General features: G+C 43.0%; 1 protein-coding gene across 1 annotated transcript in view; it reads left to right on the top strand.

Annotated features, from left to right (window-relative positions):
* The window catches only part of LOC141166911 (lysozyme C-1-like), a 32,806-nt gene extending 7,365 nt beyond the window's left edge, over positions 1-25,441 (top strand). The window contains exons 2-5 of the mRNA XM_073654087.1: positions 11,651-11,825; positions 13,991-14,149; positions 15,836-15,914; positions 25,298-25,441. Coding sequence (XP_073510188.1) covers positions 11,687-11,825; positions 13,991-14,149; positions 15,836-15,914; positions 25,298-25,358 — 438 coding nt within the window. The 5' untranslated portion in view covers positions 11,651-11,686 and the 3' untranslated portion in view covers positions 25,359-25,441. The remainder of the gene's footprint in view (positions 1-11,650; positions 11,826-13,990; positions 14,150-15,835; positions 15,915-25,297) is intronic.
* Positions 25,442-26,948: the final 1,507 nt, after the last annotated feature.

Here is a 26,948-nt window from a genome sequence, read left to right as displayed (position 1 = left end):
TGTAGGAAGGTAACCTACAATGCAATAGATGAGGCTGCAAAAAATAGGCTAATACTAATCTGGCTGGGGCTGCAGGGCCCAATGCTGCAGAAAGGCTCCTCTATCTACTCCTATATAGTGTGTTTGGAACCAATTTAGCTGAATACGGATGGAACCACCACACTAATAGGAGATATCAGGAAAAATTATGAATTGGCAATAAAGGACAATGTATGAGGCAGTGACACACACTGAGTGCACTACAACCAGACGGGGTTGAAGCACACACTACAGGGTGAGCTGCACTCTAGAGATGAGCATTGTTCTACTCGAACTGTTCGCCAATCTCAAATTCGAGCTGTTTTGGGCGGTGTTCGAGCCGTTCGGCGAACACGAACAATTTGAGAAAAATTCGGCTGTTCGAAGTTATGTTCGATAACTGTTCGTGCACCAAAATCATAACTGGATTTTTTCTCAGTAATGATGAAAATTAATGTTAATACGCAGTTTGAGTGTACAGCGGGGTGGGGGGAGGGGCAGGGGATGGATCTCTGCAGGAACAATGAAGATCTCCATTTTTTTTTCTCTTTCCCGCATTTGCAGTGGGGAGGTGCAATCTGTCAGCCTATCAGCAGCGCACACACGGAGCGAAGTGCTTTTTTTCACACAAGCAAGGGCATGTGTCATTGGCAGTGTATGTCACATGTCCTTGCCCTATAAGACCAAGCCATTTTCCCCGTCGCCACCATTTTCTCACTGCTGCAGCTGCGTGTTAGACGGCACCGCTGTTGCTGTGTGCTCTATACCTTGTTAATTTCAAGCCAATTTTAGCACAAATCTACAGATAGCTTGGGAGTAGGGAATAGTTGTGATTGCAGTCCTTTTAAGGACTAGGTTACAGCATTTCCTACGACTTTTATCAGGCAGGTCTGTGCTCTTAAATAGATAGATTGTGGGAGTAAAGACTAATTGTAATTGGAGTCCTTTTCAGGACTAGGTTACATCAGTTCCTATCAGTTTTTGCCAGGCAGGTCTGTGCCAGTGCTGTGCAAGTTTTTTTCACAGCATTTGGCTGAATCTAGCAAAGCTAATCCTTTTTGGCCTATTGCAGAGTGTGTTAGTCAGTGGAGTAGCCTATCTGTGTTGCAAGATATACCACCTGTGTATAGAATACCAATTTTTTTACTGCACCTAGTGAAGTAAAATCTTTTGGGCATAGCATCATTCTATTAGTCCATCTATACTGACCTCCATCAGGTTGCAAATTGAATATAATTTTTTTCTGCATCTAGCTCTGAAAAAATATTGGGCTTCTAGCTGTGTGTGGGACTTTTTCTATTAATCCATCTATACAGACCTCCATCAGGTTGCAAACTGAATATATTTTTTTCTGCATCTACCTCTGAAAAAATATTGGGCTTCTAGCTGTGTGTGGGACTTGTTCTATTAATCCATCTATACAGACCTCCATCAGGTTGCAAACTGAATATATTTTTTTCTGCATCTACCTCTGAAAAAATATTGGGCTTCTAGCTGTGTGTGGGACTTGTTGTATTAGTCCATCTATACTGACCTCCATCAGGTTGCAAACTGAATATATTTTTTTCTGCATCTACCTCTGAAAAAATATTGGGCTTCTAGCTGTGTGTGGGACTTGTTGTATTAGTCCATCTATACTGACCTCCATCAGGTTGCAAACTGAATATATTTTTTTCTGCATCTACCTCTGAAAAAATATTGGGCTTCTAGCTGTGTGTGGGACTTGTTCTATTAATCCATCTATACAGACCTCCATCAGGTTGCAAACTGAATATATTTTTTTCTGCATCTAGCTCTGAAAAAATATTGGGCTTCTAGCTGTGTGTGGGACTTGTTCTATTAATCCATCTATACAGACCTCCATCAGGTTGCAAACTGAATATATTTTTTTCTGCATCTACCTCTGAAAAAATATTGGGCTTCTAGCTGTGTGTGGGACTTGTTCTATTAATCCATCTATACAGACCTCCATCAGGTTGCAAACTGAATATATTTTTTTCTGCATCTACCTCTGAAAAAATATTGGGCTTCTAGCTGTGTGTGGGACTTGTTCTATTAATCCATCTATACAGACCTCCATCAGGTTGCAAACTGAATATATTTTTTTCTGCATCTAGCTCTGAAAAAATATTGGGCTTCTAGCTGTGTGTGGGACTTGTTCTATTAATCCATCTATACAGACCTCCATCAGGTTGCAAACTGAATATATTTTTTTCTGCATCTAGCTCTGAAAAAATATTGGGCTTCAAGCTGTGTGTGGGACTTGTTCTATTAATCCATCTATACAGACCTCCATCAGGTTGCAAACTGAATATATTTTTTTTCTGCATCTACCTCTGAAAAAATATTGGGCTTCTAGCTGTGTGTGGGACTTGTTGTAATAGTCCATCTATACAGACCTCCATCAGGTTGCAAATTGAATATAATTTTTTTCTGCATCTAACCCAGCCAATAATTTTGGCCTAATACCACAGTTTGGCCACTCAGCTCTGCTCGGTTCCCATCCATTGTTTTTTTGTGCAAACAACTCCAGAGTTGTGAATTAGTTAACCACCAAAATGAGTGGAAAAAGGCCTGCTGCTGGTGGAAAGGGGAATAGGCGTGTTGGGAAGGGGAAAAAAGGTTGTGTCCGTGGGGTAGGTGTTAAAGCAACAGTAACATCTGCAGAAGAAAGACCATCTTCCAGCCAAACTAAGATGTCTACTTCTTTTAGCGGACAATGTGATAAGATCCCTTTCTTACGGCCACGCCAATCGCTACAAATTCCAGATGAGGCACAAAAACAGCAGGTGCTTCAACGGATATCAAGTGCTCCTTTAAGTGGGCTCTCCTCCACATCAACTTCAACATCACAAATACTCCAGTCCTCAAAGGTGTCACCCCAATCGCACTTGCTTCCTCACAGCTCCCGAATCTCCAGCTGCCCGTCTGAGTATGAGGTAGAACAGATGGTTGAGTCTGCAGAGCTGTTTACTCATACTATAGCCTGAGAATCAGAGGTCGACTCCAGCGCTTCTGTGAATCCAGACGAGGAAATGATCTGCACTGATGCCCAGAATCTTTATGAGTCGGATCCAGGACCAGACGCAGAAGGTTCTGACCATAATGTAGACCCTCATTCCCAAACTGTAACTCCTGTTGGTGGAGACAATGAGGAAGACGATGATAAGACTCAAATACCTGATTGGAGCGACAACTTTAGTTTTTTGTCAGGGCAGGAACAGGTTGGCTCTGAGGACGACGGGTGTGATAACGCACAGGGTAATGATGATGAGGTTGGAGATCCCACTTACTGTCAACCCACAGTCAGCCAAGAGATGAGGTCAGCAGAGGAGGTGGAGGAAGATGCTAGTGACGACGAGGTCAGGTTGCGCCTTCCTGGACAGAGACGTAGTACTGGAAGCACGTCAACAACTGCATCCTCAAACACAACTCTGCCTCTCACCACAAGTCGTGGTGGCTCTTCAGGTCGCATGGGTGCTAAGCCTTGCATAGCCTGGGCATTTTTTCAGATCGATAAAGATGACCCAACTCGTGTTATCTGTAACATTTGTCAGCAAAAGCTAAGTAGAGGCCAAAAAATACATAGTTTGAGTACTTCATGCATGAACCGGCACATGGACATGAAGCATAAGTTGCAGTGGGAAGCTCAGTGTGCTACAATGCGGCCTAGCCGGCCGGGCCAACCACCGTCTGCCATATCTTGTGCATCCGCGGCCTCTTCATCCTCTGTGACTGGGGGGACAGCAGTCACACCTGTTTTGGGGCGCAGACCTGCCACCTCTTTACCCGCAACAGCCAGCGTGATTGGCAGGTCATCATTTTCTTTGGAGGTGGTAACACCAGCTGGTGTTGAGCGCTGTCCGACATCGATAGCACCACCTTTGGATCAAGGCAACCTAACATGTCCGCCTGCATCTTCCTCACAGACCGGCAGTTTGCCGGGGACACCCTTATCAACCCCGTCTAAGCACAATAGCCAGCCCTCGGTCCCTCAGATGTGGACAAGTAAAAGACGATTTCCTCCTAGCCATGAAAAAGCTAAGAGGTTGAATTTCACCATCTGCAAGCTCTTGGCTACAGAAATGCTGCCTTTCCGCCTGGTGGACACAGAGGATTTTCGAAACCTTATGTCCGTCGCAGTGCCCCAGTACCAGATGCCCAGTCGGCACTACTTCTCAAAGAAAGGTGTGCCTGCGCTCCACCAGCGTGTCGCACACAACATCACCGCTTCTTTGAGAAACTCTGTGTGTGACAGGGTGCATTTCACCACAGACACTTGAACGAGTAGGCATGGACAGGGGCGTTACATGTCGCTGACTGGGCACTGGGTAACTATGGTGACAGCAGGACAAGGGGCTGCTGTCAAAGTCTTGCCGTCCCCACGAGTTGTGCGTCAATCCTCTTTATGTCAAAGTTCCTCCACTGCTTCTGCCTCCTCAACCTCCTCTCGGTCTTCCACCTGCACCCAAAGCCTGTCTGGTCATGCCACAAGCTTTCTAACTGCGCAGAAGGGATCCTGCACACCTCCTTACTATGCTGGCAGTAGGGCTCAACGTCATCAGGCGGTTTTTACATTAAAATGTCTGGGAAATGTGAGTCACACAGCTGAGGAGTTGTGGTCAGCTCTGGAGAACCAATTTCATGAATGGTTGTCTCCACTGGACCTGAAACCAGGGAAGGCCGTGTGCGACAATGCTGCAAACCTGGGTGCGGCCCTTCGCCGGGGCAATGTCACACACGTGCCTTGTATGGCTCACGTGTTGAAACTGGTTGTCCAGCAATTTTTAGCCCACTATCCCAGACTAGATGGCCTTCTGCAGAGGGCACGGTCGCTGTGTGCTCACTTCCGCCGTTCGCATCCCGCAGCTCAGCGACTTACATCTCTACAGAAGTCGTTGGGCCTGCCACTTCACCGGCTAAAATGCGATGTGCCTACCCGGTGGAAGTCAACTCTGCACATGTTGCAGCGACTGTGGCAGCACCGACAAGCCCTGGTGCAATACGTTCTGACGTATAGCCTGGGCCAACGAGATTCAGAGGTGGGGCAAATCACGCTGGAGGAGTGGTCTCAGATCAGGGACCTATGCACCCTTCTGCACAGTTTTGAAATGGCGACGAAGATGTTTAGTGTTGACGATGCCATTATCAGCATGACTATTCCGGTGATTTACATGCTGGAGCACATGTTAAACAGAATTCGGAGTCAGGTGGTGGCACAAGAGGAGGTGGAGGAAATAGAGGAGGAGGAGTTGTATGCGGAAGGGCTAACATCTGCAAGGTCCAGACGGTCGGCAGCACCAAGGCGGCAGGCATGTGAGGGTGGGGTAGATGGTTTTACCAGGGCGCATGGTAGCAGCCAAACTAGTGAGGAAGGTGCAGGAGCCCAGGAAGAAGTGGAGGACGAACTGATGGAAGACTCATCAGATGAGGGAGACCTTGATCACATTTCTGTTGTGCGAGGTTGGGGGTCGAGGACAGAGGAAGGAAGCATGATTGTTACCTCGCCACCAACACAACAGGGACTTGGTGCTCCTGGATGCGCAACACACATGAGTGCCTTCTTGCTGCACTACCTGCAACATGACCCTCGAATTGTGAGAATTAGAAATAATCCTGACTACTGGGTTGCCACACTGTTAGATCCCCGGTACAAAAGTAAATTTGCAGAAATTATTCCTGCCATAGAAAGGGATGCACGCATGCAGGAGTATCAGCAGAGACTGTTGCAGAATCTTACATGTGCTTTTCCACAAAATACCAGTGGTGCACGTAGTGAATCTCACAGTTCCAACTTGCCAACCGTGGGACCGTCAAGTGTTCAGCACTCAAACCGTAACAGAACCACAGTATCTGCTGGTAACATCAATTTTGCGGAATCATTTCACCACTTTTTTAGCCCATCCTTTGCAAGGCCACAGGAGACAAGAAGTCTGACACATAGTCAACGCCTAGAGACGATGGTACAGGAGTATCTCCAAGTAAACATTGAAGCCACAACTGTGTCACTGGACCCTTGCTCTTTTTGGGCTTCCAATCTGGATAAATGGCCGGAGCTAGCCACTTACGCCTTGGAGATCTTGTCATGCCCCGCAGCCAGTGTTCTGTCTGAACGTGTGTTCAGCGCTGCTGGTGGTGTGCTGACAGATAAGCGCACGCGGCTCTCCACTGATAATGTAGACAGACTCACGTTCATAAAGATGAACAAATCATGGATCCGGAACGACTTTTCTACCCCTGTGTCATCCTGGGGAGAGTAAAAGCTTGATGATTGGTTAAAATCACCCTACCAACCGTTTTAAGCTTTCAAATTACTAATCATGTTTATCTGTATCTTGGCTGGAAAATAATTTGTAGCAGTGTGCAGCACTGATCCTATTAGGCCATCTATACTAAAGCTTCACCAGATTTAAAATTAATAATAATTTTCAGCTGCATCTAGCCCGGAAAATAATTTTGGGGCTCCGAGATGCGCAAGACACATAAGTGCCTACTTGCTGCACTACCTGCAGCATGACCCTCATATTGTCAGAATTCGAAGTAATCATGACTATTGGGTTGCCACACTCTTAGATCCCCCAAACTTTTCGATCAACCTTTTCATTTTAATAAAGACCAAAAAAATGGTCATTTTTGAAATTATAAGCATTAGCAGGTTGTTAGAAACTGAAATCAAACAGTTTTCAACTGAAAACTTTATTCTAGGTGATGTTACATTTTCACATAGGACCCCTTGTTCGAAAGGAGCTTCTGAACTCTCTCGTCCATTGAATTTGTCAGGTTTTGGATGGTTTCTGCTTCAATTGTTTTGCATGAGGACAGAATACCCTCCCAGAGCTGTTGCTTAGATGTGAACGCCATCATAGACACTCCTTTTAATGATGCTCCAAAGGTTCTGAATGGGGTAGAGGTCAGGGGAGCATGGGTGTCACACCATAAGTTTGTCCCCTTTTATGCCCATATCAGCCAGAGATGCAGATGTTTTATGTGCAGCATGAGATGGTGCATTATCATGCAGAAAAATGATCTTGCTGTGAAATACACGGTTCTTCTTCTTGAACCATGGCAGGAAGTGCTGTTTGAGAAAATCCACATACATTATGTAGTTCATCTTTAGCGCCTTCAGGGATCCTAAAGGGGCCGACAATCTCTCTCCCCATGATTCCAGCCCAAAACATTACTCCACCTCCTCCTTGTTGGCGCTGTAGCCGTGTTTGCGTGGGGTGTCCATCAACCAGCCATCCTCCACTCCATCCATCTGAACCATCGAGCGCTGCACGGCACTCATCCGTGAACAAAACAGTTTTGAAATCAGTCTTCATGTAATGTTTGGCCCACTGGAGCCGTTTCTGCTTGTGTGAAGTGGATAGAGGAGGTCGACAGGATGGCGTATGCACAGCTGCAAACCTCTGAAGGACCCTGCATCTTGTTGTTCGGGGGACGTTGGAGGCACAAGCAGCTTCAAAAACTTGTCTGCTGCTATGACAAGGCTTTTTTGCCGCTGCTCTTTCAACCTGACGTAATTGCCTGTAGGAAAGAGTCCTCAATTTGCCCTTATCAGCACGCCCACGTGTGTACTGTGAATCAGCTACATACTTCTTGATTGCCAAGACACTTCATCCTGATCATCGCACAATGTTGATTGTAGTCATGCCTTGACCTAAACACTCCACAATTTGTTGCTTCTCAGCAGCCGACGCATCCTTTTTCTTTCCCATTTTGGCAGAACATGTAGGCTGCTTAATAATGTGAGACAGCCTTCTTAAGTAGTCTTGCCTTTCATTGGACACACCTGCCAAACTAATTAGCACAGGTGTCTGCAATTGCTTACAGTGATATAAAGAGCCCTGACACACATCACCATCAATGAGTTTAACTGACAAACAAACAAATTCTTCCCTTATCACTCCTAAACACTTTTTGCATTTCCACAAAACACCAGTGGTTCACGTAGTGAATCTTACAGTTCTAACTTGCCAACCGTGGTCTGTATGGAGTTGTTCAATAAAGGGCCCAAAATTAAGATAACATAGATGGGAGAGGTCTCTATGAATAGGAATTCCTAAGTATTTGATACCCTGTGAGGGCCAGGCAAAGGGAAAGTTGGACTGGATGGAATCCTATATGGATTTGGGGAGGGAGACATCGAGGGCCTCAGACTTCGCTGCATTGATTTTAAAATTTGACCATGTAACAAAGTGATCTATTTCAGCCATAACAGCATGGATGGATATATGTGATTGAGTGATATATACTAGGACATCATCAGCAAATAGAGAGCACTTGTACTCGGTGCCTCCCACCTCAATCCACCTAATATTGGGGTTATGGCGAATTGATGAGAGCAGGTGCTCCGTCACTAGGATGTATAAGAGAGGGGACAGAGGACATCCCTGCCTTGTCCCATTGGTGATTGTGAAAGGTGATGAAAATGTTCTGATGCACCCCCTGGGCCTTGTGACACCCGGAGCCGGACCCTTTTTGGTGGATGCTGGTGGTTGTAGTCTTCGTGGCGGCGACCCGGTTCCGTGGCTCAGGGTGGTCAAACCAGTGGCGGAACTATTTATGTGGTTTTGATGTTTAAATGTCCGACTACGCCACCCGTGGATTGCGGTCAGAGTGAACCGCCGCTGCAGGGCAGACCGCTGAGGCTGGTGTTGTGGGTGCAGCAGAGCGTAGCATAACTCCCCACGGGAGGAGTATAGCCTCAGGGCAGTGTATGCGGAGGATGGGGGTGATGGTGCAGGGCAGCAGCAGTAACGACACGGAGTCAGTGATGCAGTCCAGGGCCTTTACTCACAGTTCTTATTATCCAGACCACTTCTGCAGGTAACGGCTGCCCACTTCGTACTGTGCTCACCAGGTGAGGGGCTCAGACAACTCCTAGATAACTTTGGAGCGCTTCACAGGACCCCCTTTGTGTGTCCTTTGTCTGGCCTTTCTTACCAACCCTTCTGTCCGGCTGCCTCGGGCCTCCTCTTGGTAAACTTGGCGCCAATTTCCCTGACCCTATGTGGTGCCTTCCTAGCGGGTGTAACGAGTGGCTGCGCCACATAAAATGTCACAGCCTCCGGTTTCTAGCTGAGGGTCGCTTCCTGCCTCCACTAGTTTCGGGGACCGGTCTCCCCCTTTGGCCTGACCCCTCCACGCAGGTGGATTCGGGCGTGCGGTGGCGACTCGCCCGTCCGCACCCCTGGGATCCCTTCATTCCTCATTCCTGGAGCCTTCTCCGCTCCTCTTCCTTCCTTCTCCCTCTTCCAGGCCTGGGCCTCTGTTACTAGGCCCGCCTCCGGAGCAGAGCTCATGCAGAGCCCCTGCTCCCTGCCACTTCTGCTCAGACTTCTCTGCACTGAACTAAGATGGTGCCCACCTTTTATACTCCCTTCTCAATGCACCCAGGAACTGCTTCCTCCCTGCTCCTGCACTACAGGGTTCCCCTTCCTCAGTGTTCCCTCCCCCCACTCCAGCCAGGGACAGGGACTGTTGTGCCCATCTCAGAGGCATATTGGTCGCCCTGCCCCACGGCAATGTGGTGTAATGCATGCACGTGTCGGGTCCTGATCCACACTCCATCCTTACCTGAGAGTGAGATATCACACCTCTGGGTGAGGTGCAATACCTCTGTAGCAACCGAGCCCTCAGGGTGCTACAGTTCCATTTATCTTCAGCCTAGGTGACGTATTGTGATACAGGGCCGTGATTTTGACTATAAAAGGGTCCCCTAGACCCCTACCCCAAGCTTTTTAAGAGAATCATATATGGCGTGCCAGGAGACTCTATGGAATGCTTTCTCAGCATCCAACGAGAGTATCTAATTACAAATTTTTAACTGCATCTAGCCCAGGAAATACTTTGTGCCTAGTAGCAGTGTCTGCTAGTCAGCGGATTATCCCGGCTGTTAAGCAAGCTACACCACCTGTAGTTTAGACACTTAATTTTTTCAAAGGAAATGCTTCGGGACCATGGGATACTCAGTGAAGAGCATCAGGAGGCACCCCAAGGCATAGGGGCTGGGACTGGCAGTAGGATGCCTTGCGGTGGACAGCCGAGCTCGATCCTTATAAAAGCTTTTTAACTGCAGCAGCTTTAGTGGACGCTACTGGAGCTGGAATTACGCGACTGCTGGCATGAGACTTGCCCTCCAATAGATCCTTGTAAATGGATTTAAAGTGTATTCATTCAAATTAGAGAGACAATTTAAATTAAAAAGCTTAGAGCTGCCTCCACCACAGGGGGGCTCGCTCGACCCACCAGCGGACAGGCACCAGTATTGGGAGAGGGGGGCTGGCCATCAGGGTTCACTGCGGCTCTGGCACAAACCCGGCGACACGGAGGTGGCACGGGCAGGCGCGGACTGGCCGTGTCGGCTTCTCACTTTTTTGATTTTAGAAGGGCATGACATGCCTATATCTGTGTCTCCCCCTCCTTTACTCCTCCACCTCTTTTATTTTCGCATGACTATATGTACTTGTCAATTTTCCATGTGTTAGTTATGTCTTCTGAGCAGTTTGTCAGCTTTTGGACACCTTTGAAGGTGTTTTCTATGTGTTTCTATGTGTTTTTGTTTGCCTGCCATTGGTTTTAACAGTGTTCGAAGGTGTTCGACGAACAGTTCGACGAACAGTTCGGCGTACACACGGGTGTTCGACGAACCGAACCGAACTCAAACACTACGGGGGTGGCTCAACACTACTGCACTCACACACCAGACCTTGCAGACAGCGGTGAACAGTACAGATGCAGAGCACTGTGCACTAGCGCTGCAAGACCAAAAAAATTTCTCTATCTACTCCTATATAGTGTGTTTGGAACCAATTTAGCTGAATACGGATGGAACCACCACACTAATAGGAGATATCAGGAAAAATTATGAATTGGCAAAAAAGAACAATGTATGAGGCAGTGACACACACTGAGTGCACTACAACCAGACGTGGCTGAAGCACACACTACAGGGTGAGCTGCACTCACACACCAGACCTTGCAGACAGCGGTGAACAGCACAGAGAACTGTGCACTAGCACTGCAAGGCACAGCGATTTATAAAGTAGCTTGGGTAAAGCAGAATAGACCAAATAGGTAGCTAAAACTGTCCCTCAGAACAACAGCGTCCTATCTATCTAACTGAATTCACAGCAGAGTGAGCTCAAAATGGCGGCGGTGGCTTTTATAGTGCATCATGACATCATTTCAGCAGCCAATCACAGCCATGCCATTAGTTAAGATGCCTACATGCCTAACAGGATGTGCCCACACTTCTTAGGATCCTCATTGGCTGAATAAAATGAAAATGGCTCATTGCATTATGGGAACTTCCGATTCCGGTATACGATATTGCAAAAGTATCGGAATTAAGTATCGGAATTCCGATACTGCGAATATCGGCCGATACCCGATATTTCAGTATCGGAATGCTCAACACTACTAAAGACCCATGATAGTCGGGGTCCCTGTTGTAGAATTTTCACTGGGGTCTATAAGTTTCATGTTACACCATTGCGTCTAGCAAAATGCAGAAAAGCTGAAAAGCTAGGCTTCTGTTCTGAATCTAGAATCGCAGAAACCTGCTAGTGCGACAGTAATTAGCGTGTAAAAAATGCAATCATTTTTTTTCCTTTTTAATATTTTACAGAAATCATCTGGATCCTTGATAACTTGCTGAGCAAATATGAAGGTCTTTCTTTGCCTCGGTTTCCTTCTGTGTTTGTATCTCGGTTCAGAAGCGAAAGTCTATTCCCGGTGTGAGTTATACAGAATCTTTGAGCAAACTGGACTGGCTGGATATCGTGGCTACAGTGCTGCAAACTGTATGTATAAAATAACGGGAACAGGGTAATACAATATGACTTTTTATCTATGAGTTAAACAAACTAACATTTTTTAGAGACATTTAGTGTTGGTTCTGTAAGCTACAACCTCTGCAAGCAGCTGTAACAATCTGCAGATGCAATGGCGGTACTTGACCGTCTTTGCAGGGACATATCTATAGTGGTGCGTATGAAGCAGTTGCACGCAGGCCATGGTACCTGGTGGAAGATGTAGGGTGTCTCTCACACATTAATACACTGACACCAAGGCAAGAAAACACCAACAGGAGCAAAATATGCTGTCAGTCTCCTACAGAAACCCAACATTATCAATATTACATGCATCTGTGACAAGGGAGGACAAACAGTGCCGCAACCTGACTGTAAAGCACACTTACCAACATTGCAGTTGACAAAAGAGGACATTTAAGTCTGACCCGCACCCATTCCCGCCATAACTACTGCTCTGCTACATCAGCTTGTTTGAATTGGGTTTACAGAAGCCATGATCCTGTTTCAGCTCAGGGAATTACCCAAATTGCTAGAATTATGAAAAATCTTGATGGTTGGCAACTATGGTAGACCTTTCAGCAGATATGCACATTTAAAGTGTCATGTACTAAAGTTTAGCAAAATGAGTTAAAGGTCCCTGGTCCCCCGTCCATGTCAGTACTTCATGATGGCAGCCAGACGAGAGCACTGTGAACTTCCAACCACCTGCCAGATCATGATGCTGGTGTGACATAGCGGATGTCATGCTAATATGAAGTTGCGCCCAGGATATGCCGACAGGTTGTAGGAAGTTCACAGCTTTTGGGTCAAGCTGCTATGGAGCATTGGTGCATGGGTTAACTTGGGGACAAAAAAGCGCAATAGGTTCTTATCCGATAAAAGAGGAGGTGTAAAAGAAGGGGAAATTATTCACCTAGTACAGTTGTGTATCACACAACAAGAAAGAAGACCGGATAAATCACATCTGCAGGTAAAAAAACTATGAAGGGACAGAAGCATTGATAATATGTGGTTCTTCTGCGCTGCTGAAGGAGAAACAAAGTAAAATTCCAGGAAACTCAAAGAAACTTGATGCATTTTTATTATCAACGCTTTTCGAAGTCATCATCAGTATATAACCACATTGGACTGTGGCTGTATCCTGATGAAGAAGTTGAATAACTTCAAAACGCATTGTATGTTGATTCTATGGAACAAGCGAAAGACACAACATTTAATACAAAAAAGCAGCAGTGATTTAAGGGTGGCGCATATTTTATTTTTTACTTCTTTTTTTCACCTCTTTGAGCATTTACTAATGGGTTGTCTAAAACCAGGAGAAGGATGCACTCATTTAGGAACATATGCCTGAACTGTTTCTAGCTGGGTCAACCGAACTATTTACATATGCAACTTAAAGGGATTTTCCACTACTATTTCTCCCCCATTATATATCGTAGCTCTTCAAAACAATAACTTTTGTAATATACTTGTATTAGATGTATAGCTTCTATGAGGGCATCTCAGCAAGGATCATACGGTGCTGGATTGTTATGGAGATTCTTCTTCCTCCTCTGTTTTATATGATACTTTCCTTTTCCAGCACAGGAATCCAAAATGAAAGGAAGTTGTCACTGTGCTCCTGGTGGTGGGTGTACACGTTTTGGATTGAATGACAGCTTGCCTGAGCATGCTTCCTGAAGAGTGAGGAGGGAACAAGGAGTTTGGGTGGAGAATGGGGAGGGCGTGATAAGTGCTGGCTCACCGGCCACTGCAATGCATGCTGGAACTTGTAGTTTTAGAACACAGTAAGTCTGGGGACAGGAAGTGATCGACGTACAAATAAGAGCTGCAGCTGGCAGACATTAAGTGATGCTATCTGCATGATAAAGATATATATTACCATAATAAGAGTATAGATGCATTTACAGGCACATAATAGAAAGATTAATGAATAAAACATGAAATGCGTTAGGGTAGTGGATAACTTCTTTAAGGACCTGCAGAACGTTGTGTGACTGGAAGATCCCCCTGAGTGTAGATTTCAATAAAATTCTTACTTATCATATCTGTTTTGCTGTCTATGCTCAAATAAAGTGTGCAACCCACAGAATTATAAGAGATTGGGCTGTCGGTATGAGTATGCTGAAATATTATCCTATATTACTTCACAGGGATATGCCTTGCCTACTATGAGAGTAACTATAACACAGCCGCTGTAAACAACAATGGTCCAAGCCGGGACTATGGAATATTTCAGATCAACAGCAAATGGTGGTGCAATGATGGAAAAACTTCAGGAGCGGTAAACGCTTGTCACATCAGTTGCCAGAGTAAGTATAGTCACATACAGGACTGATGGAACAAAACTCACCATGAATACCTAATTATTTATGCTTTTTTCAAGCTACTACAATTGTGAACCAGATGTATACCAACAGGTCAGTCTTTTGGGAAACATCTGGTTAATAGAAATTTGTTAGCATGGTAGATGTACACATCAGGGTTATTTGCACATGTATGTCTAACTTAGATGGTACGTCTTCAAAAAGATACCTTTTAGCCTTTAAATTTTTTTTTTGTGATGTGAATAATAAATTGCACATAGATATTAGGGCACAGAGTGAACAACATTAAGACTTACCGAGGAAGAAAAAAATATAAATAAACTATATCAAGGCCTAAGCTTTCTGCACCCTTAAAGGAGTATTCCAAACGTAGACGCATCTCATGTCTGACAAATGAGGGTCTGACAGCCACTTTGCTGATATTATTCTCAAATGTAAGTAGGTGGACCCTATTCTAGAGTTTAGTGAGCCCATATCTTTCAGAAATGTATTAACTAGTAGAGATAAACAACTAATTTTAAATTCGAAATAACCAGATTTGCAGAATCATCCCAAGAAATTCAATTCAAATGTACTCGAATACCTACAATTGCTGTGAAAAACATGTTTGACACTATTCTCTTTTCCTCACATGCTAATCTTCTTCAGTGCTGTAAAGTTTCTTCAGTATTTTTTGGCTTTCCCTTTCTATCCCTATAGCTAAGCTTTAAAGAGGTTGTCCAGTCCAAATAGATAAGTCTGCAGTCATTCTGTGTGACTGCAGACTTGTTAATCCCCCCGCACACGCACTGTGTGCTGCAGGGCATCGCCGGTTTTTGAGCCATTACTGGAGGGTATGTATGAGTTGTACATACTCCCGGCCACAGCCAGACTAGTGGGTGCGGCCTCGCTCCATACACTTGTATTGAGTGAGGTTGCGCCCGCTGGATGGCCACGACCACTGGACAGCTATGTCAATAGATAGGGTGCTGTCTCACTCTATACAAGTGTATAAAGTGAGGCAATGCCCACTGGACGGGCTCTGGCCGAGAGTATGTATAACTCATACCTACCCACCGGTCCCGGATCAGAAACCAGCGAATACTTGCAGCACACAGTGCGTGCGCTGGTGGGATTCATGGGTCTGCAGTCACACAGAGTGACTGCATATTGATCGATTTGGACTGGATAACCCCTTTAAGCTGTGATATCATCTGACAATCTAAATTCACCCTAAAATGGCTGCTACATTCCCTGATTTTGCTTTTATACAGGCTATATAATAATAATTATAATAATAATGATAATCTTTTTATTTATATAGTGCCAACATATTCCGCAGCACTTTACAATGCAGACAATTTACAGGCATTAGCTATGACAGTCTCTTGTGATTGGCTGTGATTTACCATGTAGTGTGATAGCTGCAAGGCTTTATGGGGAACCCTCCTGGTCTTGCTCAAGATTATGTGAGCTTTTTCTGGCCATTTTCAGTGATTTTTGCTAAAGAATTGTAAATTGTTCACATTTGCTGGGGAAATCTCATTCCTAAAATTTTGGCACAAATTCAATTTGTATCGTATCAAGTCACACATCTCTATTGCTTAACAAACATTTTACCAGGATAGCCCAATTTCAGCATGATTAAATTAACAGTTTTCATGGTAATTTACATATATATATTTATTTTAGGTCTCCTGAATGATAACATTTATGATGACATCGAGTGTGCTAAACGAGTTGTCAGAGACCCCAATGGCATCTCAGCTTGGTAAGACATTCACATATATTCTAAGAGATATTCTCTGTACAGTTAAAGGGGATCTCTGCATCTTTAGAAGAAACCAGAATTACTATCAAACAATTCAATGAAATGAGTGTTAAAAAAAATAAATAAATATAAGAAAAAAATATGTATGCTTCATTGTGAATAGTACAAATTTTGGCGGCAGAATTGCTGTTTTTCACAGTCATTTTTGCAGCAGAATTGCTGTTTTTCACACTCTATCGAAAAAGAATAACATCACAATGAAAAATTGAAAAAAAAAATCCTGAAATAAATTAAGTCAAATGCGATCATTTTCCAAAAGGACTCTAGATCTCGCCCCCTGATTACCTGAATGTCAGAGACTTTTGCCTTCCTGGTTCACTATGGATACATCCTGTCATTATTTCATTACAGGTCGCACATGCTCAATAGACACTTGCTGCTTTGCAGTGACACAGCGCATGTGTGAGTGCACCGTCTTCATGTCAAAGGGCAGACATGGGCATAGTGCTCCCGCTCCTGTCAATGGAAGAGCAACTCTGCCAACTGTGCTGCTCGGCTGTGTGATAGACAAAGCAGAGCAAGAGCAGGAGTTTCAGCCACTAAACCATCCATGTTTTATCTCATTAAAAGTGTGAATATTTTTGTCCATATTTGCTATAATGGAATACAATGTAATTATAAGCAAGCCTTTATCTGTTCTGTCTGAAAAGAGAAACTGTTTGTGATGCCCACAGCAGCCAATCAGAATTCAGCTTTTATTTTATAAACAGCTCTGGTAAAATGAAAGCTGCACTGTGATTGGTTGCTATGGAAACAAAGACGAGTTTTGGAGAAAGAACAGGACTTACAGTGGCATGTAAATGTTTGTGCACCCCTGGTCAAAATTACTGTTATTGTGAACAGTTAAGACAGTTGAAGATGAAATGATCTGTAAAAGGCCTAAAGTTAAAGATGACACATTTCCTTTCTATTTTAGGCAAAAAAAAAAAAAAAATGTCATTTTTAACATTTTAAAAATTCCAAAAAGGAAAATGGACCGATGCAAATGTTTGGGCACTCTGCATGGTTAGTACCTAATAGCACCCCTTTTTGAAAGTATCACAGCTTGTAAACGCTTTTTGTAGCCAGACCAGAGTCTTTCAATTCTTGTTTGATGGATTTTACTCCATTCTTCTTTGGAAAATTCTTCCAGTTCTGTAAGATTCCTGGGTCATCTTGCATGCACAGCTATTTTGAGGTGAAGCCACAGATTTTCAATGATATTCAGATCAAGGGACTGTGATGGCCATTGTAAAACCTTCAGCTTGCGCCTTTTGAGGTCATCTATTGTGGATTTTGACATGGGTATATGATCATTATCCATTTGTAGAAGCCATCCTCTTTTCAACTTCAGCTTTTTTACAGATGGTGTTATGTTTGCCTCAAGAATTTGTTGACTTTTAATTGAATCCATTCTTCCCACAACCCATGAAATGTTCCCCGTGCAGCACAATCCCAAATCATTATTGATCCACCACCATGCTTAATCGTTGGCGAGATGTTCTCTTCCTGAAATTCTGTGCTCTTTTTTCTCCACACATACCTCTGATCATAGTGGCCAAAGAGTTCTATTGTAAAGTCATTGGTCCACAGGACTTGTTTTCAAAATGCATAAGGCTTGTTTAGATGTTCTTTTGCATACTTCTGATGCTGAATTTTATGGCGAGGATGCAGGAGAGGTTTTTTTCTGTTGATTCTTCCATGAAGGCCATATTTGTGCAGGTGTCTCTGAACAGTAGAACAGTGTACCACAACTCCAAAGTCTGCTAAATCTTTCTGAAGGTTTTTTGCAGTCAAGCAGGGGTTCTGATTTGCCTCTCTAGCAATCCTACAAGCAACTTTCACTGAAATCTTGCTTGGTCTTCCAGACCTTATTTTGACCTCCACTGCTCTTGTTAACTGTCATGTCTTTATTACATTTCAAACTGAGGAAAGGGCAACTTGAAAACTTTGCTGTCTTCTTATAGCCTTCTCCTGCTTTATGGGCCTCCACCATTTTCCTTTTCAGAGAGCTAGGCAGCTGCTTAGAAGAACTCATGGCTGCTTATTTTAGGCACAAGATTAGAGGAGGCTGGGTTTTTATAAAGCTGAGAAATCTGCATCACCTGGCCTTTCCTAACAAGCCAGAACCATAACAGGCAAATTAAGGTCTGAAACCTTGATCAAGGTTATATGAGCACACAAATTTACACGGATACTCAAACTTTGGCATCTGCCAATTTACCTTTTTATAATTTTTAAAATGTAAAAAATGACAATACATATATTTCATATTTTTTTCTAAAATACAATGGAAATGTGTCATCTTTAACTTCAAGCCTTTTAGAGATCATTTCATCTTCAACTTGCTTAACTGTTCATAATAACAGTAATTTTGACCAGGGGTGTCCAAAGTTTTACATGCCACTGTATAGGAGTAAAATATCTGAAACACATATGGAATTTTGGCATGGAGGATTACAAACCTTTATATAGGGCAGAGAGGACAGGCAAAAATTACTGTATTTTTCAGGATAATAAGACGCACCCTACCATAAGATGCACTCCAATATTAGACAGCAGAAAATAGGGAAAAAATATTTTTCCTACTAATTAAAACTTCCCTTTTGTTGTAAATTGAAGGTATCATTATCATTCATTTTAATGAACTAAGGTAGAATATGGAGGCTATAGATCTATTGTTAGTGCTTCTCTGCAGCATGTGTATCACACACAAAGCTCAGCTACATACACATTTATAGATACACATCTCTGCAACATGCACAATTATAGATACACATATCTCTGCTACACGCACATTAAGGCCACGTTCACATGTTCAGTACTTGGTCAGTATTTTACATCAGTATTTGTAAGCCAAAACCAGGAGTGAAAGAATCAGAGGAAAAATATAATAGAAACACGTGCAGCACTTCAGAATTTCTCACCCACGCCTTGTCATGGCAGACAAATACTGACAAAATATTGAACGTGTGAATTGGATTGCTCTCAGACCAATATTATTCAATGAGGCAGTGCAGATCTCAATTGCATTCGGCATTAGAATAAAATTGTATTCCAAATGGATCATCAGTATCGCGTCCGATTTTTATGGATACATTTCAATTCTGTAGCATTGGAAACTGTAAATGGTCCTGTAAAACATTAATAACTGCTGAATAAAAAACGGATTGCACAAGGATTGCACACAGATGGCAAACGGATGACAAGTGAGAAAAAATCATACCATTCTCCTGGACAAGAATGGCACCGATGAATTATACACAAGTGTGACCGATATAAATACATGGCTCTGGTACATACAAATTGGTAGACATACACACACAGCTCTGCTACATGCACATTTATATGCATTTTTATCCATACACATAGCTCTGCTATATGCACATTTATAGACACACAGACAGTTTATACATTACCACATTTTGCAGTTCCCTCCAAGCATGTGATTGATCATATGACCTGAAAGGTCCCGAAACTAGTCAGGTGAAAGGTCCATTCCAGTAGCTTCTTCTCTTACCCTGCCCTGACCAGATAGATCAGTATGGAGCTGGAGAAGAGCGAACAGTGTTCTCAGTACTGAGAAAGGATGATGTGTCGGTGTTCTCCTCTGCAAATTGTCTCTTCAGAGAGGAAGAGGACTAGAACTCTATTGCCATCTATAGAAAGCACCAATCCTAAAATTCAATAGTGACCTTTTAACGAGCCTTATCACATGACCTAGGAGAAAAGCCAGAACCAGAAACTCAATTTGCAGACACTGTGTTTTGGGGTACTGCCCCTTGTCAGTGCTAAGGCTCATTAAAGGGTCACTATTGACTTTTAGGATTGCCACTTCCCGTGGGTTGCACTAGAGTTCTGGTCCTCTTCCTCTCTGAAGAGACAATTTGCATGTTTCCTAGAGGAGCATTGCGGCTTTAAAAGTCTCCTCACCCGACGTGCTTAACATGTCACTCTCCGTAAGGAGAAATATTACCCCTAGATATGGTGTTCTCCTCTGTCACAGGAAGATGCCCCCGAACTATAAGACAAGCACACTTTTTAGCAGGACTAATAAATGCATCTTATAGTCTGAAAAATATGATATATTTATTGATATATTAGATACTAAGCACAGAATTATGGTCTTGTCAGCTCTACCCAAGGGGACATTAGCAGACCATAGAGCAGTTAGAAGAGCAGCTAAAATTATTATCTATGCATGAAGAAAAGCAGGAATCAGGGGCTTGTGGGAAATGTCACAATTAATGGGGTTTTCCCACGAACAAAAGTTCATTTTAAAAATTAACTGTGTCTGACCGTGTACGGAACATACCAAAGCTCCTGGGCAGGGGAGGAAGTAAAAGAAAGTATACAGACATCACAGCAGGGGATCACAGAGGATTCATATTTGTAAGGTAAAATATTGTTTAAAAACAGGCAGGGAAATATTTTACGTCACAAAATGAAGCCTCTGCGATCCCCTGCTGTAATGTCTGTATTAGCTTTTGCTTCCTACTCTGCCCAGGAGTGGTGGTATGTTCCGTACACGGTCAGACACAGACAATTTTTAAAATGAACTTTTGCTTGTGGGAAAACCCCTTTAACCCCTTTCGGACATTGTCAGTAATAGTACATCCCTGTGCCCTAGGCTTATTGGACCAGGTACGTACTATTACGCGCAAAGCCATCACGCCCGCACAGAAGCTGTGTAGGGCGATCGCTGCCAGGTGTCAGCTGATTCTCACAGCTGACACCCGGTGCTATGTGCCAGGAGCAGTCCCGCACCACTCCCAGCACATTAACCCCTGAAATGCTGTGATCGAAGTTGATCGCAGCATTCCACGAACAAGGGGAGGTAAGCGTGCCCCTCTTACCTTCTCTTCGGCGTTCCTCGCTGTCTGTGCTGGGTCCCGGTAGTTACCATGGTGACCCGATGTCGTCATGACGACATCCAGGTCACCAGGCATCAGGAACTTACTTTGATCATGCACAGTGCACGTTCAAAGTAACTTCTGCATGCAGGACTGAAAGGCTGTATAGCATAGAGATGCTGCTGCTGCTGCATCGCTATGCTATACAAGCGATGTGTCTTCAAAGAGTGAAAGTCTCATAGTGGGACAAAGTGTAAAAGTGTCAAAAAGTGAAAAAAATATTGTAAAAATATTTTAAAAAAAAAGAAAAAATAATCCAAAAAAATAAAAATATACTGTACCCATAACTAAATAAATTATTATAAAAAAAAAACAATAAAAATATACATATTTGATATCACCACGTCCAGAATGACCTGACCTATTAAACTGTCCCACTAGTTAACCCTTCTAGTTAACAAGGTAAAAAATAAAATAAAAAATGAAGCAAAAAACTGCCAAACAAAAAATGGAATAAAACACAATCAAAAAGATGAATGTTAATAAAAGTGGTACCGCTGAAAACATAGAATCATAGAATCATAGAATGGTAGAGTTGGAGGGGACCTCCTGGGTCATCTGGTCCAACCCCCTGCTCAAAGCAGGATTTGCTAAATCATCTCAGACAGATGTCTGTCCAGCCCCTGTTTGAAGACGTCCATTGAAGGGGAACTCACCACCTCTCGTGGCAGCCTGTTCCACTCATTGATCACCTCACTGTCAAAAAGTTTTTTCTAATATCTAATCTGTGTCTCCTCCCATTCAGTTTCATCCCATTGCTTCTAGTCTTTCCTTGTGCAAATGAGAATAAAGATGTTCCTTCTACAATGTGACAGCTCTTGAGAAATTTGTAGACAGCTATTAAGTCTCCTCTCAGTCTTCTTTTTTTCAAGCTAAACATTCCCTTGTCCCACATCATCCCACAACATTCACTTGTCCCACATCATCTTGTCCCACAAAAAACAAGCCACCATACAGCTCCATCAGCCAAAAAATAAAAAAGTTATAGCTCTCAGAATAAAGCGATGCAAAAAAAATATTTTTCCTATAAAATAGTTTTTATTGTGTAATAGCGCCAAAACACAAAATAACAATATAAATGTAGTATTGCTGTAAACGTACTGACCTGAAGAATAATGCTGCCTTATCAATTTTGCCACACACGAAACGGCATAAAAAAACCCCCAAAAAACAATTCCCCAATTGTTGGTTTGCTTAAGTACTTGGCACTCAAAAAATTATATTCATGAAAATGATGTAATCAATATCATCAATATTGATTGCATAATTTTCATGAATATCATTTTTTGATTGCCGAGTACTTAGACATATTACATAAAGAGTGGAACATTGACTTGAGCTCCACGTCTAACACCGAGTGCCGTACACCTATTTGATTGTTGGTTTGCTTATTCTGCCTCCCAAAAATTGGAATAGAAAGCAATCAAAAAATGTCATTTGCCCAAAAATGGTACCAATAAAAATGTCAACTCATCCAGCAAAAAACAAGCCCTTACATTACTCTGTCGTCCGAAATATGGAAAAATGATTGCAAAAACTAGTCTTTGCAAAAAACGCGTCTTTTAGTGTGTGACAGCTGCCAAACATAAAAACCTGATATGAATCTGGTATCGCTGTAATCACACTGACCCGAAGAATAAAGTCGTATAATTACTTATACACTTATAAAGCACTAGGAATGGCATAAAAAATAAACTTTAGGATAAGGGTTGAGCTAGGGTTAGGGTTGTGCTAGGTTTAGGGTTAGGGATGTGCTAGGGTTAGGGTGCTCGAATGACATGCTCCAGTCTCCACTCCATATGTTTTGTGGCTGTTATACAGCCAAAAACCATCAAGTGGATTGCCCTGCCATGCACGAGCGATCCCCGCATGTTTTCTTTCGGGTGTCTAATAACTGTGAAACATGCGGGGCATGTCACTTGAGCACCCGCAATACATGGTGCATACCCAAATACCCAATGCAAACTCAAGTAGCGAGCACTTGCACTCAAGACTAATGACAACTTATTCAATATGATGGCCTAATGTTACCAAATTCTGTCGTACCCCTGAGTTCAAAATGTTCACTATACCCCTTGATAAAATCATTGAGGGGTGGAGTTTCCAAAATGCGGTCACTTGTGGGGGGTTTCCACTGTTTAGGCACATCAGGGGCTCTCCAAACGCGACATGGTGGCCGCTCTCGATTCCGGTCAATTTTGTGTTCAAAAAGTCACACAATGCTACTTCCCTTATGAACCCAGCCGAGTGCCCAAACAGTGGATTTTCCCCACATATGGGGTATTGGCATACTCAGGAGAAATTGCACAACAGTTTTTGCGGTCCATTTTCTCCTCTTACCCATGTGAAAAAAAAAATTAGGGCTAAAATATCATTTTTGTGGAAAAAGTTAGATTTTTTTATTTTCACGGCTCTAGGTTTTAAACTTCTGTGAAGCACCTGGGGTTTCAGGGTGCTCACCACACAACTAAAGAAGTTCCTTGAGTTGTCTAGTTTCCAAAATGGTGTCACTAGTGGGGGGTTTCCACTGTTTAGGCACATAAAGGGCTCCTCAAACGCGAGATGGCGTCCGCTAATTATTCAAACAAATTTTACATTCAAAAAGTCAAATTGCGATCCTTCCATTCGAGCTCTGCCGTGAGCCCAAACAGTGTTTTTTCCCCACATATGGGTTATCTGCTTGCTCAGGAGAAATCACACAACAAATTTTGGGGTCCATTTTTTCCTGTTACCATTGCGAAAATTAAAAAATTTAGGTAAAATTTTTGTGAAAAAAGTTAAATGTTCATTTTTTTCTTACACATTCCAAAAATTCCTGTGAAGCACCTGAAGGGTTAATACATTTCTTGAATGTGGTTTTGAGCACCTCAAGGGGTGCAGTTTTTAGAATGCTGTCACTTTTGGGTATTTTCTGTCATAAAGGCCCCTCAAAGTCACTTCAAATGTGATGTGGTCCCTAAAAAAATGGTTTTGTAAATTTTGTTGGAAAAATTAGAAATCGTTGATCAACTTTTAACCCTTATAGCTTCCTAACAAAAAAAAAATTTGGATCCAAAATTGTGCTGAAGTAAAGTAGACATGCAGGAAATGTTGTTTATTAACTATTTTGTGTGACATATCTCTCTGATTTAAGGGCATGATAATTCAAATTTTCAAAATTGCAAAATTTTAAAAATTTTCGCCAAATTTCTGTTTTTTTTCACAAATAAACGCAAGTCACGTCGAATAATATTTACCACTATCATGAAGTACAATTGTTAAGGGGACGGTTTCAAACAATTTTATTAATAATGGAAAGCAACCGAACCTGTGGTCCGCGATGCAGCCTGGAAGACTGCGGCCGAACACCTTCCGGGTAAGAAGGTAAAACAACCAATTAATATATAAATCCCTCCAGTGTTACTGCACACCGGGATGCAAAAAGGGATTCGCACTATCTCCGTTAACTGCACAAGAGATGTGCAACAAATAATGTAGCCGTAGCCCTGTTAACTGCACAGAGGCTACGCAGTAGGCGCTAGGACGTGTGTGTGACTCACGCCGGCGTATACGTGCTCCCAGCCGGGGTGCTACTGGACTGCAGAGTAACTCTCCACGTAGCTAACAGGCGGTGCCAGGAATACGGAGTCCACAGTCTGCTCGGGGTGTATAGCGACCCCCTAATCGGAGCCAGACTGTCAAACGGAACTACCTGCCTCCCTACAGCTAAACCTGCCTGTCCAAAGCTAAAGCAGCAAGAGAGCATGTGGAGCTCAAACATACAAGCTTCCACACATGAACACAACCATAGCTCAATGATCAGAGCGCACCGCCATGTTTGTGGGCGGGCTATTTAAAGACTAAGCCCTGCCCACCGTCGCATTATTGGTCGCGCTATTGTTGACGTCACCCGTGGCCAATCAGGCGGTGCCAGGTCACCGGATCAGTTGACACCAAACCACCAATCACGGTGCGCCATGTCACGGGCATGCTCAGTGCAGTGCATCCTGGACTTAGGCTGTAACAGCCCTTGTTCCCCTCCCCAACCTATACTTAACACTACTAGGAACAAGGACAAAAGAGACAGCCTGTACTTCTTGTTCACTGGCTAGGCATCTGCCCTGGCTGGACCAGAATGGGAGACCACAGATGATTCTGACCCAATTGCAGGTCCAGCAACCACCTAACAACAATATGTCACAAAAAAAATTATTTCAAAATCAGTGGGATCTGTTGAAGCAATGCAGGGTGGATACCTCATAAAGCAACAATGGTCAGATCTGTAAAAATTGGCCTGTTTATTAATGTGCAAGCCACATTTGGGGGTTAAGGAGGTGCTGGAAACAGGAAACAGGAAATTATGTCAAAAAAAAAATAGAAAGTATGTCTTTTACAAGTAGAATGAAGGTCATATTGCTATTTGTTAACATATTTAATTCTTCTTACTCACAGGGTTGCTTGGAAGAATCACTGCAAAGGAAGGGATTTGAGCAGTTTTTCAGCCGGATGCTAAATAGTTCAAGAAATCTCATCTGCCCACCATTGCCATAACATGTCTATACTTGTGTATATCACAATAAATACTGAATAGCAAAACTTTTGTGAGCTGTGATGTAACAGGAAGGGAAGAAGAAGAGTGAAGAGCGAATATGTTCGAATTCCAATCTCAATAAGTAAATTCGACACAAATATGGCACATTCGGATTCGTGATAGGAAACACAAGCATTTTTTCTTAAATCGGCAAAAATATTCGGCAAACAAAGGGAGGAAAATTATTGCGGTGCAACTACAGTGTTTTTAACAGTTTTGCTAGCATGCTGCTTGTGTATGATGAGCAGGGGAACGTGTTTGATGAGAGGAGAGGCTGGGAAGAGCTCAGAAGAGCTCAGAGGAGAGGTGTGCTTGTAATCTTTTTTTTTTTTCTGCAACTTTACGTGTGCAAATTGCGGCTAGCCAATCAGAGCTAAGGAAGCATCCACACTGTCCAGACACAAGGGCTTCTGCTACTGGCTGTTGAAATCACAGGTCCTCTCTATATAAAGAGTGGCCGTGTTCCCTGAGTGCCATTTTATGCATGTCACTGGTCACAGATGCTGCTCCTGTGTAATGAGAGATATTAGTTAGACAGGCGGCTGCTTGGAAGACAGATAGTTTAGATAACTAGTCTCCTGTGTGCCTGTGAAATCGACCTTGCAGCATATTTTTTTTCTTGACCTATTACTGAGGTTCAGACAAAAACAGCAGAGTCCATGTCATAGAACTGTGTTGTGCACTGCTTGTATTGTGCTCTATGCATGAGTATACCTTCAATCTATTTTTCCACTAGCTAATGTGATACAGCAAGCAAGCCCTAGTAGCCCACTTGTTCATTTTGTGGGGTTGAAATTCAGCTGTATGCAGAGCTCCTGAGTACAGAGCACAATTTTATTTTTTTTTCATTTGCTAATGTGATAGCGCAAGCTATAGTAGCCCACCTTGTCATTTTGGGGGGGAGAAATTCAGCTGTATGCACAGTAAAAAATATAGATATTTTTTCTGCTGCTAGGCAGAGTCCAAAAAATATTTTTTTCTGTCGCAAACGTCATACACTCTGCTATAAGCCACCTAGTTCTTTAGTGCCGCTGAACTTCAGCTGTTTTCAGAGTAAATAAATATATTTTTTCTGTTGCTAGCCAACGTCTAAAAAATACTTTTTTCTGTGACAAATGTGATAGTCTGCCATAAGCCACTTAGTCTTTTTGTGGAGCTGAAATTCAGCTGCTCGCAGAGTAAAAAAATCTATTTTTTGCTGAGACAAACGTGAGACAGCAGGCTAGATCTGAGTTTGAAATATCTTGGAGCACATAATCTGTGTTATATAGGCCTCATCCCCAGTAACAAAATACTTTCTTCTGTTCCTAATGTTATACAGCAGGAGACATCTCAGTTTGAAATAGTTTGAAGAATATCTTGTATGTTATACAGGCTTCATCAACACTAAAAAAATACTTTCTTCTGTTACTAGCGTTATACAGCAAGCCATAACTTACCTTGTCATTTAGTGCTGCTGAAATTCAGCTGTGAAAAAACCTGGGAGTCTGAACTGAAACATAAATTGATGTG

This window comes from Phyllobates terribilis, unplaced genomic scaffold, assembly GCF_046119375.1.
Source record: "Phyllobates terribilis strain yellow unplaced genomic scaffold, ASM4611937v1 Scaffold_11__3_contigs__length_659146591, whole genome shotgun sequence".
Taxonomy (NCBI): Eukaryota; Metazoa; Chordata; class Amphibia; order Anura; family Dendrobatidae; genus Phyllobates; species Phyllobates terribilis.
Note: the sequence above shows the minus strand (reverse complement) of the source record. Positions and strands in the feature narration are given on the sequence as shown.